This window comes from Leptopilina boulardi, unplaced genomic scaffold (assembly GCF_019393585.1).
Source record: "Leptopilina boulardi isolate dan_hultmark-lab unplaced genomic scaffold, ZJU_Lbou_2.1 LbouV2_48, whole genome shotgun sequence".
NCBI lineage: Eukaryota > Metazoa > Arthropoda > Insecta > Hymenoptera > Figitidae > Leptopilina > Leptopilina boulardi.
This window is the reverse complement of record NW_026137992.1, coordinates 1,622,791-1,637,734: the sequence shown is the minus strand read 5'-3', so window position 1 is coordinate 1,637,734 and position 14,944 is coordinate 1,622,791. Positions and strand designations below refer to the sequence as shown.

Genomic DNA, 14,944 nt, shown 5'->3' with positions numbered 1-14,944 from the left:
TCATGAAAATAGGAGTATGAAGAGAATAAGCGGAGTAACTGAAATTATTCGAAAACGATTGAAGCGTTGATAATTTATTTACATTTGCAATCATACTGCGCGATTCTAATGACGCTGTTTTTATGCGTTTGAATCGAGAGAGAGAGAGAGAGAGAGCTCTCGCTTTAAATCCGATAGCTCTGTCAGCAGGCACGCGAGTTGCGAGAGAACAGTCAGTCGTATTCAACGTGTTTTATTAATTAATAACAAATGTATCCTCGAATCAGTTTAGCGTCGAATAAAATGATATCCCTGACAAGTAATTCCCAGCACGAATATCCAATTCATGTTTTGACCGCTCGGTCGACTAAACTCTATCAAAATTATAAATAACTCTCACAAGAAACGTTTTCAGGAAACACTCGACTTAATATATAAATAATTCAAATATATTAATTATTTAGAAAATTATCAACTTTTCCAATAAGAGTAAAAATTTTCTTTATTACAAAAAATCGGTATAACTTTTTTTTTAATAACCTTAACAAAGAATTTTTCCCAGTGTAAACAATATTCTTTAGGGGAGGGAGGGGGGGTGAAGTCATTGAAAGGATGTAAAGCATTAAACATCCTGTGAATCGGATGACATAACGAGCAAGCGAGCGGGCACGAATGAATTAGAAGAATTTGCCATAAAAACGAGTATCGAGGGGAAAGAAACTGGCAAAGCGGGGGCGGATGGCACAAGGGGGAGAGGAAAATACGCGAGCGGTATTGTACGCTGGCCGATATTAAAATGCCGGTGATTGATGCGTGTACCGTGCACCGTTTTCCCTTGGAAAACCGTCCAATGGGACTCCCACCACCTTACTACTAAAATATAAGGTTGTCATATAACGGGGTGATATTGCATCTTCTCATGGCCATGGGACACAACAACCTATATATATACATATATACATCAAGCCGCAAATAAGTCTGTTTCCCTTATGCACGCTGTGCAAGTTGATAACCTGCCACAACGTGCTGAGAGCAATCGGCATTTACATCTACATAAATCATCCGCCCGCTCTCTTTTTGCGCGACTCACAGTCCACCTTCTTCCTAAACGATTGCTATAAATTCTCCATTCCCATATAACCATAACACTGAGGGTTCAAACGAGTAGTCGTATCAATAATAATTTTTTGACTTATTAACTTTTTACAGCAGCAATAACAAAAATTTATTTCATTAATGTAACAAAAACGTCAATTTTTTTTCTGATTTTATTAGCCAATTTAACTTCGAATTATTACGTCATGGGAGAAAATATGACATAATTGTATTACTTCGATAATTAATTAATACTAATAGAATATTTTTATTTTACTTTTATAAAAAAAACTGAATTAAATTTAAAAAAAAAATTTTTTAATACTTTTGAAACGAGAGAAAGAAAGAGAGATATATAGAGATATATAAATATTTATTGAAACTGGGAAATATAAAGCCACTTGCAGATTCATTTTTGTCGATGGCTCTCTTTTAACCACTTATGTTTATCTCGTTTAAAAAATATACAGCCTGTACGATTTCATACATGGAATCCACACACTTTTTAATACCTTACACAAAGGGAGACACGCTTTTGCAATTAACCAGCTCCATTTTTTACTGATCAATGGAATCACAATTTTTTGTTACTTTCTATATAAGTGAATCATATCACAAAAAAATGTATATAAATGATTTTTTTAACATATTGTTACATTTTAAAAATATATAAATGGTAAGGATGAGAGCATTAGAAATTATTAATTAAAAAAGAAAAATTTACTGTAACGAATTGGTAAAATTGCACTGGAAGATTTAAACATCAAAAGATTCTATCTTCATTTGATTCATTTTGCAAGTTATCCTGGAAAAAAAAGGAAAAAAGGAAAGAGCGAGGGTATCGTATAGAGAGTGTTGAGAAAATAGAGGGGTTAGTCTATAGGGCATCTCTGGGGTTGCAGAGGAGTTTGCATAGCGACGTAAACGGATACAGGAAGTCCTCTCTCGTTGGGGTGCCACCACACCGGATAGATGTTTCTCGTAAACCAAGCGATCCGACAAATACGAATTCTTGTCTCTCTCTCTCTCTCTCTCTATCTCGTTTCGAAAGCACTAAATTGCTGTTGCCACATCCGACATATTTTTAATTTCTTTACATAATTTTCTATCTTCAGATTTTTATCAGAGTGGGATCTAGTTTGCTGCCGAGCCTCAACCAATCCGACCGTTTTTTCAACGATCTCTTAAACATGCGCTCACTCGGAAATTTAAAGTAATCAGACAACCTCTAGTACACTTTTCCTCATCTTAAAATGCTTTTAGTCGAGCTTTTTTGAATATTTATCTTAATATCGTAGACATTCATAAAATTAGTTAATCCAATCGATAAAAATGTCACTTCGATTATTAAAATAAAAAATTGTTTTAAAATTAATTTGTTAAAATTTTTATAATTATAATAATATAATTGTCTCGCTTACCACAATATGTATAGAACAAGATGAAAAGTCATTTGAAACTCACCTGTAACAAACAAAAACAATAAAATCGATTAGAAAACGCAAGTAATAAATAAAATATTTTTTGTTTTAAAATCGTCAACATCATAAAAGTCAAAACTATTAGAATAAATCTTTCATTCTTTTTGTCCCACTAAAAATGATGGATTTCAAACAAACTGAATGCCTTTTTTTTACTCTATTCATTTTCAATACAAAACCTTTTCAACTTTACACCTCTATATTAAATTTTATTCTTTTGTGCATGAAAATAACATTTTTTGTTTTTATAAATATGCAAAAAAATAATAATAAATGAAAACTTTACGTCGAACACAATAATCATTAAACGATATGGTTCAACGAAGGTAATTTTTAATTTCACAGAAAAACATAAAATATATTTTTTTAAAAAAAGTATATCCCTCTCGTTTCGTTATGGATATATAGGAGAGTGCAATTTTGAATTTGCCAGGTACAAAATTTTATCTGAAGAACACGTACATTTTGGAATAGTCAAAATTCCCAATGCTAAAATGATTTTCGTGCTTCCCTGTCAATGTACCGCTAATGGCTACGCGAAATCGTCAGGTAACGGTTGATGATACTGTAGTGGATCTGGCAGTTTACCCCGAACGTCGATTTTAGCATTGAAGCATTCAGGGGTGGCTTAAAGCTTAATGAAACGACGTTGATTATAGCCCTAGCCCTGGGCTTGAGTATACATCCGAAACAACATTATCCTTCTACCTTCAGTTCAAACATCAACAGCAAATCTGTGAACGAAATTTATTACTCTGAATTACGAGATGACTTAATGTAACGCATCTAACAAATATGACCTATTATATTATTCAATGGAATATTTCGATAATTATCATTGATTTCAAAAATTTATATTCAGAAAATATAATTTATATATTCTGTAATATATAATATTATAGAAGTATAAAGATTTTTTTTTTCAAACAAAAATTCATGGAGAAAAAAAATTTACGTGGAGAATTCGTCAATGATAAGAGAGAAGAAAATGTACCTTAGTACATGTAGCATGTCGTAGAATTATCAGGTTGGAATGCGTCGCTGTAATAAATCCAAACATCATCCCTCGACCGAAATCACCCCCGACCGCTATTCATTCTTGTATTGTTACTCGGACAAAGAGTCTCGCCACGCTTGACTTGTACTACGTGCTTTCGTTACTCCGCTCTACTGATCTTCACTTTTGGTCTCAAGGAAGAATTATTTTCAAAGATATCAAAGCTCATAAAACTATTTTTTTCTCTCTAAACGCTTTTTCACGTATCTCTTATCCATATATTTACCATTTAATTTGTTTCGTTACTTTGAACCTATTTTTAATCTACATAAAATCTATTTCTACATAGGAGTCAACTAAAGTTTCATTGGATCAACAAAAATTTTGTTTGCACAACCAAAATTTGATTAAGACAACAAAAATTTTTATGCTGGGGTGCTATTTTGTAACTTCATTTCACCTTCACTTCACTTTACTTACATTTCGCTTTCACTTCACTTTTTGTAACGTGACTTCACCTTCACTTCACTGTCATTTCGTTTTCACTTCAGTTTCTGTAACAGGACTTTACCTTCACTTCACTTTTACTATATTTTCACTTCATTTTACTCTCATTTCGCTTTTACTTCGCGAAATGAAAGTGAAGTGAATTATAAGTGAAATGAAAGTTAAGTGAAAGCGAAATGACAGTAAAGTGAAGTGAAAATATAGTAAAAGTGAAGTGAAGGTGAAGTCGCGTCACAGAAAGTGAAGTGCAAGTGAAGCGAAAGTGTAGTGTAAGTGACGTGAAAGTGAATTTAAGTTACAGAACAGCGCCCCTGCAAAAAAATGATGGTTGTTGCAACCAAAGTCTTTTATTCTCAACTCAAAACCTTCTTTCTCACTGTGGCACATTAAAAAAAGAAAATTACACTTAACGATAAATTTACTTCAAAGATATATTAATTTAAACGGCTCTCAACTGATTTCTCCCTTTCAATTGAGCAATCGTTTTGGACCAACAAAACAATGTGAAAAGAATTCCGATCTGAAAAATGATAGAATTTTAACGGAAGCATATCGATAATCGATTAGTGTGCCTGAGGCTCGGATTGAGCAGATTGTATACGCAGGGAAGTATGAAGTAGTACAGTAGCTGTCGCGTGGGCAGCCGCTTTATCGCTTTAGCGTCAGATTAATAAGCCGCACAACACATATGAAACACCATAGTCGCAGGTCAGAGATTCTACTGCGTACATATACATATACATATATAGCTTCATCTAGAATCATTTGTGTACAAACAATGAACGCTTATCCACAAGAACTCACACACATAAATATGAAGCCTGAGGGACGGAACGTGGCTCGCGCGAAAACCCTTGCTATTTATTTTATTTGGCTTATATTCGTTTCCGCGCGCGTTGTAGGAATTCAATCTGCGATTGTGTATGTGTGTGTATGTACGTGGTAACATAGGGTCGACTCTCACTCGTGTCTGTACCCCCCTTGCATGACATATGATCTCCCATATTGCCATGGTACACACGCAACATTGACAACATACCCTATTGCGAACTCACACTATTACAAGAGCCAGAGCGTTTGTCACTGCGTTTACACGGTTGTGTAATATCTCAGAGTTATCCAACCTCGCGGCCAACAAATAGCGAAAAGCGGCAGAACTGCTTTAATAAAAAGAAAAAAATGTGCAGAAAAGAATATGCGAATTAGGGTAAGATTGATGGAAAAAATAAGGGAAAGATAATCGGTTTAGTTCATTCGAAATGTTTCGAAATTATTACATCAGGTGAAAATTATCAGAAGAATTAGAAATTACATTGTAATATTGTATTATCAAGGTAATATTCAAGTAATATTACTGCACTGAGAGACTTTAATGAATGAAAAAATTTTAAACGAGGCGGGAATCGAACTACGAACCTAACGCACATCAGTCGAGAGTCTTAATACCAAAAGACCAATTTGACTCCCGACCAAAACAGTGGAAAAAACAGAAATAATTTTCAAATACCGTTCAATTCAAACCTAATTCGATAAAATAAAGAAGCCCAAATCCTACGTTTCGGGGAAAAAAAGGTTAATTGCCAAAAACAAAAAGCCAACGGGATTGGAGTCTCTGCGTTTACATGGAACTCTACTGCCAGTAAACAGACTGGTTTGCATATACGCGCGGGGTTCACGTTTGCGGGCACGTGTGTTCACCAGCTCAATGTCGCTTCACGCTCGTTATCGTTTCGAAAATCTCTAAACAGCTCATCCCATTCCAGCCTATCCGTCAACGCTATCTGTATCTTTCGTGTTATATAGGAGCTGTTTTCACACCCCTTCCTCTATTTTCCCAACGCCCTTGTTATACCAGTGAATATATATCTATATATCCCTCTCACTTTGGAGAGTGGCGATTTTCTTTAAAATCGGTGAAAATTTAAAGCGCCTGCAGGGGGTATGGGCATCACAGGCAGGGTTCGCGCGAGGGATTGTCCTGTTATCGGCTCGCTTATCGTGTGTGAAGGGGCTTATGCGGATTGCGACTAGCAGCCACACCATCCTCGTTCTCCAAACATACCATGATTTTACTACTAACCAACACGAATCACCGTTCCAGTTACAATCTGCCCGACAAATAGGTAATAACACGTCGTGATTATGCCACGTTTTCAACTTGACGTAAATCTCGTTTCCGCGATATCGCCAAGATAGAGGATCGTGTTTATACTATCGCAAATATTTATATAAGGGACGCTATCGTTTTTTGCAAATCTAAAGAATACCGCGCTTTTTTTATTATATACGTAAAATTACACAAAAATAAGTAAATATAAATTGTAATTAATGCTTTCAAACAATAATTTCGCGACCTTGAAGATAATAATTTATGAAAAAAATTAATATATTTTTTAATTATTTAATAGAAAAACGAACCTTAGTCAGTTGATTTATTCTATATTTCGGTCGACAAGTTGAGCAGGAAAGACAAACACACACACACGATTTAAAAAATTTCAAACACTCCAAAAGTCACGTTTAAATGAATTAAGAAACAAAATAATTTTTTTACAAATTTAAACGATCGCGATTTTAAGAATTTCGAACACTCCCGAAAAAAAATGAAGAGAAAATATATGTGTAACACTTTAAAATTACTCGCACTCGCACTTTGGGCACGTCTTAACAGGTCAATACACGAATTGCAACTGATTTAATTATTGTTTTTAGGATCCCCTATTATGAGTTTTAATTTGAGGTGCCCTCTGCACATCAATGTAAACATAATTCTCCAGGTGAAAGTATAAACATTATAAAATCCCAAGATTGCTTCAAAGTCATTTCAAATACTTTAAAATTATAATATTTTTTTAATAAAAATTTGAGATTTTTAACTAATATAATTAAAAATATGGAAAACCTTATTAATAAATTGAAAAACATAATAAGGGATCGTTTTGAATATTAGTGATAATTTAATGAGTACTGAAACGTATATTGTTGTGCTTTCAAAACAAAATTTAGTTAATGCTTTTTATGATAATAATTATATAGTATAGTCATCAGAAGTATATGACCTTTAGATATGAACCAAATTTTTTACTACGCAATATTAAAATATTGCCTTGCAATATTTTGCAACATGTTTAATACAATTATTAAAACCAAATTGATGTAAACAGTTAAAATAAAAATTGACATCTCAAACTGATAATTAATAGCAATATTTGACAAACAAAAATATATAATTTTATAAATTAAGAATATTAGTTTACTTTAAAAAAAAATGTTTTTAAAATATTTGTTTTACAGAAAATGAAATTAAATATTTCTTCAATTGTTTGAATATATTAATATATTTATAGTGAACCATTAAAGTAGTGATTTTATAATATTTATCCGTTGAAAATTTTAGATGACTCAACAAAGTTTTCCTCGAATGAACAATTGAATATTACACCTTTCCATCAAGTGGTGTCGAAAGGTGTTATTTCGAATTCTCTATATATATATACCATTACGAGCTTGTACACCTGTCAGCTAAGAAATGTTAGATGCTCCAGAGGTTCTTGTATATAAACGATCACGATTGTGTGTTATACATGTCTGCGAAAACCACTATAACTATATGAGAATTCATGGCCACTTTGAGGGCGATATTATTTTTCATAAATGTGGTGACAAGGGCCGTTTCAGGTGATTGCATGGATCTCTAAGATGAGTTTCAGAAAGAAGATGCCTAGTTTCTCGGTAACTCTAAGATAAAACGAATCTAAATTGACAATCAAATAACGTCACGCGTCACCCTCTTAAAGATATCTTCAAAATGTGAAGGAAAATATCACCTTCAATCAGTCATTCCATTATTATATTAACAAAATTTATTTCCAAAACTAAGTTAAACTTTTATATAAATTCTTCAATATTCTTTTAATCTTTCGAAGTCAGAAGAAAAATAAGAACGGAAAAATGAAGAAAATCCGTGAGCGAAAAAAGTTTGTTATTTCTAAGTAAAAAAAAAAGGGAAAGCTAGTGACAATGAGAAGAAAGTAGATGACAAAGAAAGAGAAGAGAAGAAAGTGACAAGATCGTTCTAAATTCGTTTACTTTCTATTACTTTGTTTTATCAGGGGATAAGATCATTACTGCCGTCCTCTCTGTCTCCTTATTTTTCAGGCAGCGTCTTGCATCGCCACCTTTTGGCTGGTGAGCGTTCATCGCCCCGTTTTGCTGTTTCTCGCCTCACTCCGTGCGACAGTAATTTTACTTAATTAAATTCCGTTCTTTCTGCCTTTGGTGCCTTTTTCCCCCATTCCTCTTGCAAACTGTCCAGCCACCCTCACCTACACTCCATCCCTTCCACCAAAAAACCTTCTTCACCAACCGCCCTCCAAAGCAATCACTGATTTTTCACAACCTTTCGTGTATTCAAGCGCGATATACGATATAGTCAACGAATTACGTTTACAGAAGAGGCGCGAGTCTCACACTTATATATACATATTTGTAACATCCTGATGAAATAAATAAGTAAACCTTAATTTTACTCTCTAAATGTGAATTAGGGAAATATCCATAGGAATCAGGCCAAGTAGCATGTAATATTACATGGAAGATTCGTAGTATTACTGTGTAACATTACATGTAATATTGAGGTAATATTACAATGAAATACTGAGACTCTCTGTTTTCAGAAAAAAACCTCGCCGGCGGGAATCGAACTCTGATCCTTTCGCACACGAGTCGGGAGTGATAACCAATAAACCACCCTATAACTTATTGAAGATTTAGATTATTCACCTACAACTTAACACTTTTCTCTACTTAAACTAAAAATTACGTCAGGAGAACGTATAAAAAAATAACCTTTCAATTTCAAAAGTACACAAATTATAAAGGAAAAAACAGTGAAATAAAAATTAAAAAAAAATATTGAATAAAAACATAATATAAATTAAAATTCTTTTTGTATGCTATTATGAAGGAATACTTGGAAAAAAAATGTCCTCGCCTTTAGTGTTTTATAATCAAGTTTTCCAGATGTTTAACAGGGCCGAATGACCCTAAATACTGTAAAAAGAAGAAATTAAAAAGAAAAAGCTTTTGTAACATCCGGTTGCAGGGAAAGAGCTTAACGAGGTAAGAATGTGTCTATCGTGGCTTTTCTGGCGGTATAACTTTCTTCGTCGCTCGTTAAGTGCCGTAAGAATTAAAGGGCTCCGGAATGAAGGGTGCAAGCTACGGAGATTCGGGGCTTCTTATTACCACTTCATCTGCAATTAACATTTATGACCGCGCGACTTTGCGCTCTCATGGAAAAACTAATTAAATATTCTCAAGGGAAGAAGGGGGGGGGGGTTGGCTGGAGAGCTTGATATCCGCGTTCTGCTAAGCGCTCGACTCTTCAGAGAGTCAGAAGAGAGGAGAGAGACGATGAAAAGTAGAAGAAAGAAGAACTCAAAAGGAAAATAAGTAGTTACAGAAATAAAGGGCAAGATAACGTGATTATATCATAAAGACCTACATAAGAAACCATTATCGGCATTTTATTTTTTATATCACCGCTAAGAAGATGCCTAATGTCATCAATTAATTGTATAATATAAAATTATTTTTTATTTTTATAATTAAAAAATATGAATTATTATTTATTTAAATTACAATAGTTTTAAAATTTAGCGCTATTATTTAAGTTGGCAGTACTGTTTCTACTGTCAAAACCATAAATTATCTGTTTACACTTTTCATGCGGATTAAACTAAAATTATAAATTAAGAAAGAAAATTACTAAATATATATAGAAAAAAAACAAGTTTTATTCAATTCAACGAAGCCATTTGCCTAAATTAAATAGACCAAGAAAAAAGACGAGATGGGAGAATAAATCACCGTATAGTATAAAAATACAATGAATGCTCTGAGGACAAAAATAAAATGGTATAATTTTCGTGGAAATGGTGAATTAAAATGTAACAGCGGGATGCTGATGATGATTCGTTGAAACTTTGAAAAGAGTGAAATTTGCAGCAACTCTCTTGGAAGATTTAAAATGGTCTCTCTCTCTCCATGGAGTGTTGGCTAAAGAATATATATAAATTTAATAGCCGCGTCGTACACACTTAAAGGCAGTACTGACCAGTTTCGGTTGTGAGTTAATGTTTTTCCTAGTAGCGCGATCTTGAGGCTGCGAGGTCGTAATCCATCGAAACATGCTCAGAGGTAAAAATCACAAGCGAATAGCCCCTCTCTATTGCGGCTTGTAATCAAAATTCGTTTTATAAGTATTCCCGCACTGCCGACAATTTAATGTGTGTATGCGCGCATGCTATTTCTGTCCGCGAATGCATTTAGCCATTTACAACTGCTTGAAAAAAGTGTCTAAGGCGAGAAGAAGGTAAAATACTGTCATCAAACATAATTCATGGGTGAAATTTCGAAAACAAGAAATACCGGACAGAGTTTGTTAAATTGTTGCATCTATATAAACGAGAATGTGGGAGGAGGAAGATAGTTCAGGTTACTAAACGACTCAAATTTCCCGTTTTCTGCGGTTGTAAAATTTGTTATTTCATTTGCAACTATGTTGCATGATGAAGATGTAGTGCGTATATAAATGTTTCTCAGAGGTATATTAAGTCTTAACACTTAAGTGGCTACGGTTAGATAAGAACTTTATATATATATTTTTTTTCTTTCTAGATATAGGAAAAGATTTTAAAAAACAATTTTCTTATTGCCGGGAAATGATAGTTAAAAAAATGAAAAAATAAAATTCAAGTCTCTTAATTTATCGTAATCACTGAGTGTGACTAAGTGAGTGTCGCAATATTCTTTCTTTATTAAAATACCAAGGACCCTCTTTACTTTTCTTGCTTCACTGATTCTAATATATTTTTCCAATCCTTCGCAGTTATTAAGTGACCTTCAAAAATTAATTTTTTTTAAATACAAAATTAATTTCATAGAATTCTGTTTAGTTTTAGAATTTCGTACTTAAACGTCTGCTTTACACGGCAATATATTAAAACGAAAGAACTCCATTTTCGTCAAACGCTCACTGTCGTTTTGGGGCAAAAGCAAAGGGGGGGGGGGCTTATTATCCGCATTGATGCACGGGTAATTCGAGTTGAAGACTCGAAAAGTCAGCGGCTGTATAACGTATTTATGGACGAGTGGTAAAATCGTCGTAAAATTTCGTTGGGCTTTGAGGTTTAGCGAAAGAGACTGCAAACCAGAGGGATGTAGGAGGGCCTCATTTTATTGAGGCTTCCCATTAATTTTACCGTAAAAAGGAAGAGAGCGGAAAGAATAGATATAGGAAGAGGAAAAAAGAGCAGGTCTTCAAAATACAGATGTATCCGTTTCATGTGTATATCTTTATGTCCTCATCTTTCAACTAAAACTACAACACGCTTTTTGGAATTAAAGTTTCAATATGACTTTAAACAATTTAAAGATTTTGAAAAATGTCACGAATTTTTTTGTATTTTTCAATTAGGCTAATAAAATAATATTATTATAATTAGAGGAAATATTGCGGTGGTATTAAATGCACTTGATTCTATAAAGGATAGCACAGATCATATAAATATCGGTCAAACGAAACACGTTATTCTGAAGAATACTTTTTGGTTGTTTGTATAAGCGGATTGGCTGCAGGGGAACTGTTTGTAATATTGCTGAATCGCACATTGAAAAGGTAAATTCGCATACTGCCCGCATGCACTACACTACACGGTCCACGTGGAAACCCCCGCACACTGTAGCCTCTATATGTACTCGATAACGCATTGAAAAAGAGCGAGACCCAAAAACAGGACAGAGCAGATATGGATATTGAATCGTATTTGCGACCGGAAAGGTAAAGTAGAGCGGATATTGAAATATGTTTTCGACTATAGACCAATGCGGGTAACAGTTTGACGACATAAACAAATCTCGCCCTATGTATTGCTTTCAGCCAGGAAATTTCCAACCGATTTTTATCACTCTTCTCTCCATTTAAAAAATGCAAAAAAAAAAAACTACAACACAATGCACATATTCACAACCTACTTCCAATAAGCTTGTTTCTATATCGAATAAAAAATATTTAAGTAAATCCATTAGCAGAATTATTATTTTTTTCTGTTAAAATTAAGAAAAAGTACAAAGCTAATTATAGTAAAAATTCACTTTGTATTTTGATGACAACTTGAAACTCTTGATATTTATGGTATATGAAATGGCAAAATATCTATCCCTTTAATGACATGTAAAGAAGCGTGTAGCGAATAGTGCAATCAATCTGATTGGTAGATATAGCATGTCAATCTGTATTCCGATTGACGATGTAATAGGTCATATTTTTTGATGTCATGCAACCTCGTAACCATACTAGGGGGGGTATAGACCAACTCGTTCAGTTAAAGCTTTTTACTTTTTACTGACGTATGAAATATTTCGACATTAACTATTCTGACACATCATTCTATGAAAGAGGTTAATCATGAAATTCGCACCTTATAAAAGCAGTGCTTTAGATTTTTTTCTAACTCCACCATAAAATGTTTTAATAACAAATTGGCATAAAATTATATCGATTTAGATTTAGTATACGAAATGTTCAGGCACACTGAGTGTCCGAGACATTGATAAACACAATAACAGAATTAATGGCTATGTACGGATGTTAGGCAATGTGAGGATTCGAAGATGAACATTACTCGTGGGCTTAGATTGTGCAAATGGCTAAGTCGATTTGGAAGCTGAATTAGCAGGATGTATGAAGCAGTGGTTAGGGATACAGGAAGTTGGTCTGCCACAGCTTACATCCCAGTTGATTGACTGATTAAACTTCACGCTTCCCTGACATACTATCGCTGACTTAACAGCTCATGATTTTAGAAGGATTAAGTGCAGAATGCAGTTACTATACATATATATATATAGAAAATAACACCATATACATTCAATCAAAAATTAAACAAATTTAGGTCTATTAGGAATTTTTCTGAGTATATAAAAAGGATTTTGAAGCAGAAAGCAAAATTTTTTTAAGCAATTTGCAATTAAAGTGGCATATTAGTATATATTAATTGGTGTGAATGAATAAGGGTTACTAAAAGAAGTAAAAGCGAGAATGCGAATTTTGATAACAATGAAGATGGCTGGTAGCCTACCTTGGTCGAATGCAAGGTTGCGGGATGTCTTAACAGCGAGTACCGGGGGTAAAGCGAACCTGTAGGCTGGGCCCAGAGGAAGTCCCAAGCCAAGCGCCTCTGCGCCGCATCGACCCCCGAACACAGGCCCCACTAGAATCACCCATAAATATCGGTTATCAGTCATCATCATCATCATCATCATTGCTAATTACTATTTTCATTAAAATTAGTTTAAACACATATTTCCAAAAGCTATACAATAATATATAAATATATCAAATATTGGATAATTAATCAAAATCTGAATCTCCAATTCTCATTGTCAGCTATAAGTACATATATCACTTATTCAAATCGCTGAAGAATCAGTGCAATTTTACTGATTAATCAATTTCAATAATTTTTTTATATACACTGATTGGAATAAGTACTCATAGCTGATTCAAAAACGAAGAGTGACTATCAGATCAGGTAAATTAACATGTAAATATTCTCAAATTTACCTGTAAAAATACCCTGACGAATTTAGCTGAATTGTGGGCAAGTAAAAAACAATATATAAATATTCTCGCAAAATCCTTATATATTGTTTTCGATATCCCGGAAAAAAATTCAATTCATCAAGTATTTAACTGGTAAAACCTGTGGAAAATATTTACATGTGGAATCATATGACCCAACAGTCATATTTCTACAACGACCGCCATAATAAACTATAAATCTGACTTTTTCATTAAATGACGGCAAAATTTTTACATATGCAGAAAATATTATTATACTTTTTTGCCTTATTAATTGCATTATTTCTGCACAAATACAAAATTTTAAAAAGTTTCAGTATTGTGAGAATTATTTAAATATTTAGAAAGATAATGGAGAAAAAAATTTAATGTAAAAAAATGTATGGAATATTAATAAGAATTGATATTATTTTAATGAAAGTCTAATATGACGAAACTGAAAGTTGAACGCTTTGCATAGCATTATTATCTCGCAAAACATCAGGAGCTTTATTCTCATCTCTCGACCCCTATCAACTACAGAGGTAGCTTTATTATGATCCCATATAGATATCGGTACACTGTCATTATTCGCTAAGTTCCTGACTGAGTTTATTGCTTTTTAGAACCAAACCCGCACGTGCCAAGTAGGCACTGACCACCCTATTCTAATATCAATTACGCCCTCTCTTCATCTGATGTTCAACATGTTTTAACGATTTTCTATTTTACTATTTTTTATTTAACTTTGTTCAAAATTTGTCTGTGTCTTCATTATATTAATATAATAGCAATTAAAGAAACATTTTTTGAAATTAAATTGAATTTTCATGTTTCAAGTGCAACGAGAACAAATAAGAAAGAATTCTTATGGAGAGAGAAGAAATTTCTTTTTGTTTCAGGGAACAGAGAGTGCGTGCTTGAGGCACAATACAAGAGCATAATCTAAATTCATGTCAGACGAGAAACGATGGAAAATAAGTACATTGCACGTAATGCCAGCAACTTAACATACTTTTAAATTGCGCCTTTGAGATGCAGAGCACCGAGGCAAGTGAGAGAGGTGAACATTTGTGCTTACGGCCTGGTGGCTTACACGCTGATTAAGACACCGATACAATTATGTGGAGAAAAGAACCTCAAAAGATTCGAGAATCATAATAAAACTTCTTATACTTTTTTGTATAAAGATCGTATATACAGAGAAGAGTAAATATAAAATAATAAAAAAAGTCATTTTCATTAGGGGATCGATTTTGC

At 33.5% G+C, this 14,944-nt stretch overlaps 1 protein-coding gene across 3 annotated transcripts in view; it reads right to left on the bottom strand.

Annotated features, from left to right (window-relative positions):
• Positions 1-3,717: 3,717 nt before the first annotated feature.
• Positions 3,718-14,944, bottom strand: part of LOC127289576 (ankyrin repeat domain-containing protein SOWAHA-like) — a 38,354-nt gene continuing 27,127 nt past the window's right edge. For all 3 annotated transcript variants that reach the window (XM_051317570.1, XM_051317571.1, XM_051317573.1), the window contains 2 exons: positions 13,203-13,334; positions 3,718-3,743 (listed from right to left, as the gene is read on the bottom strand). In XM_051317570.1, coding sequence (XP_051173527.1) covers positions 3,733-3,743; positions 13,203-13,334 — 143 coding nt within the window. In that variant the 3' untranslated portion in view covers positions 3,718-3,732. The remainder of the gene's footprint in view (positions 3,744-13,202; positions 13,335-14,944) is intronic.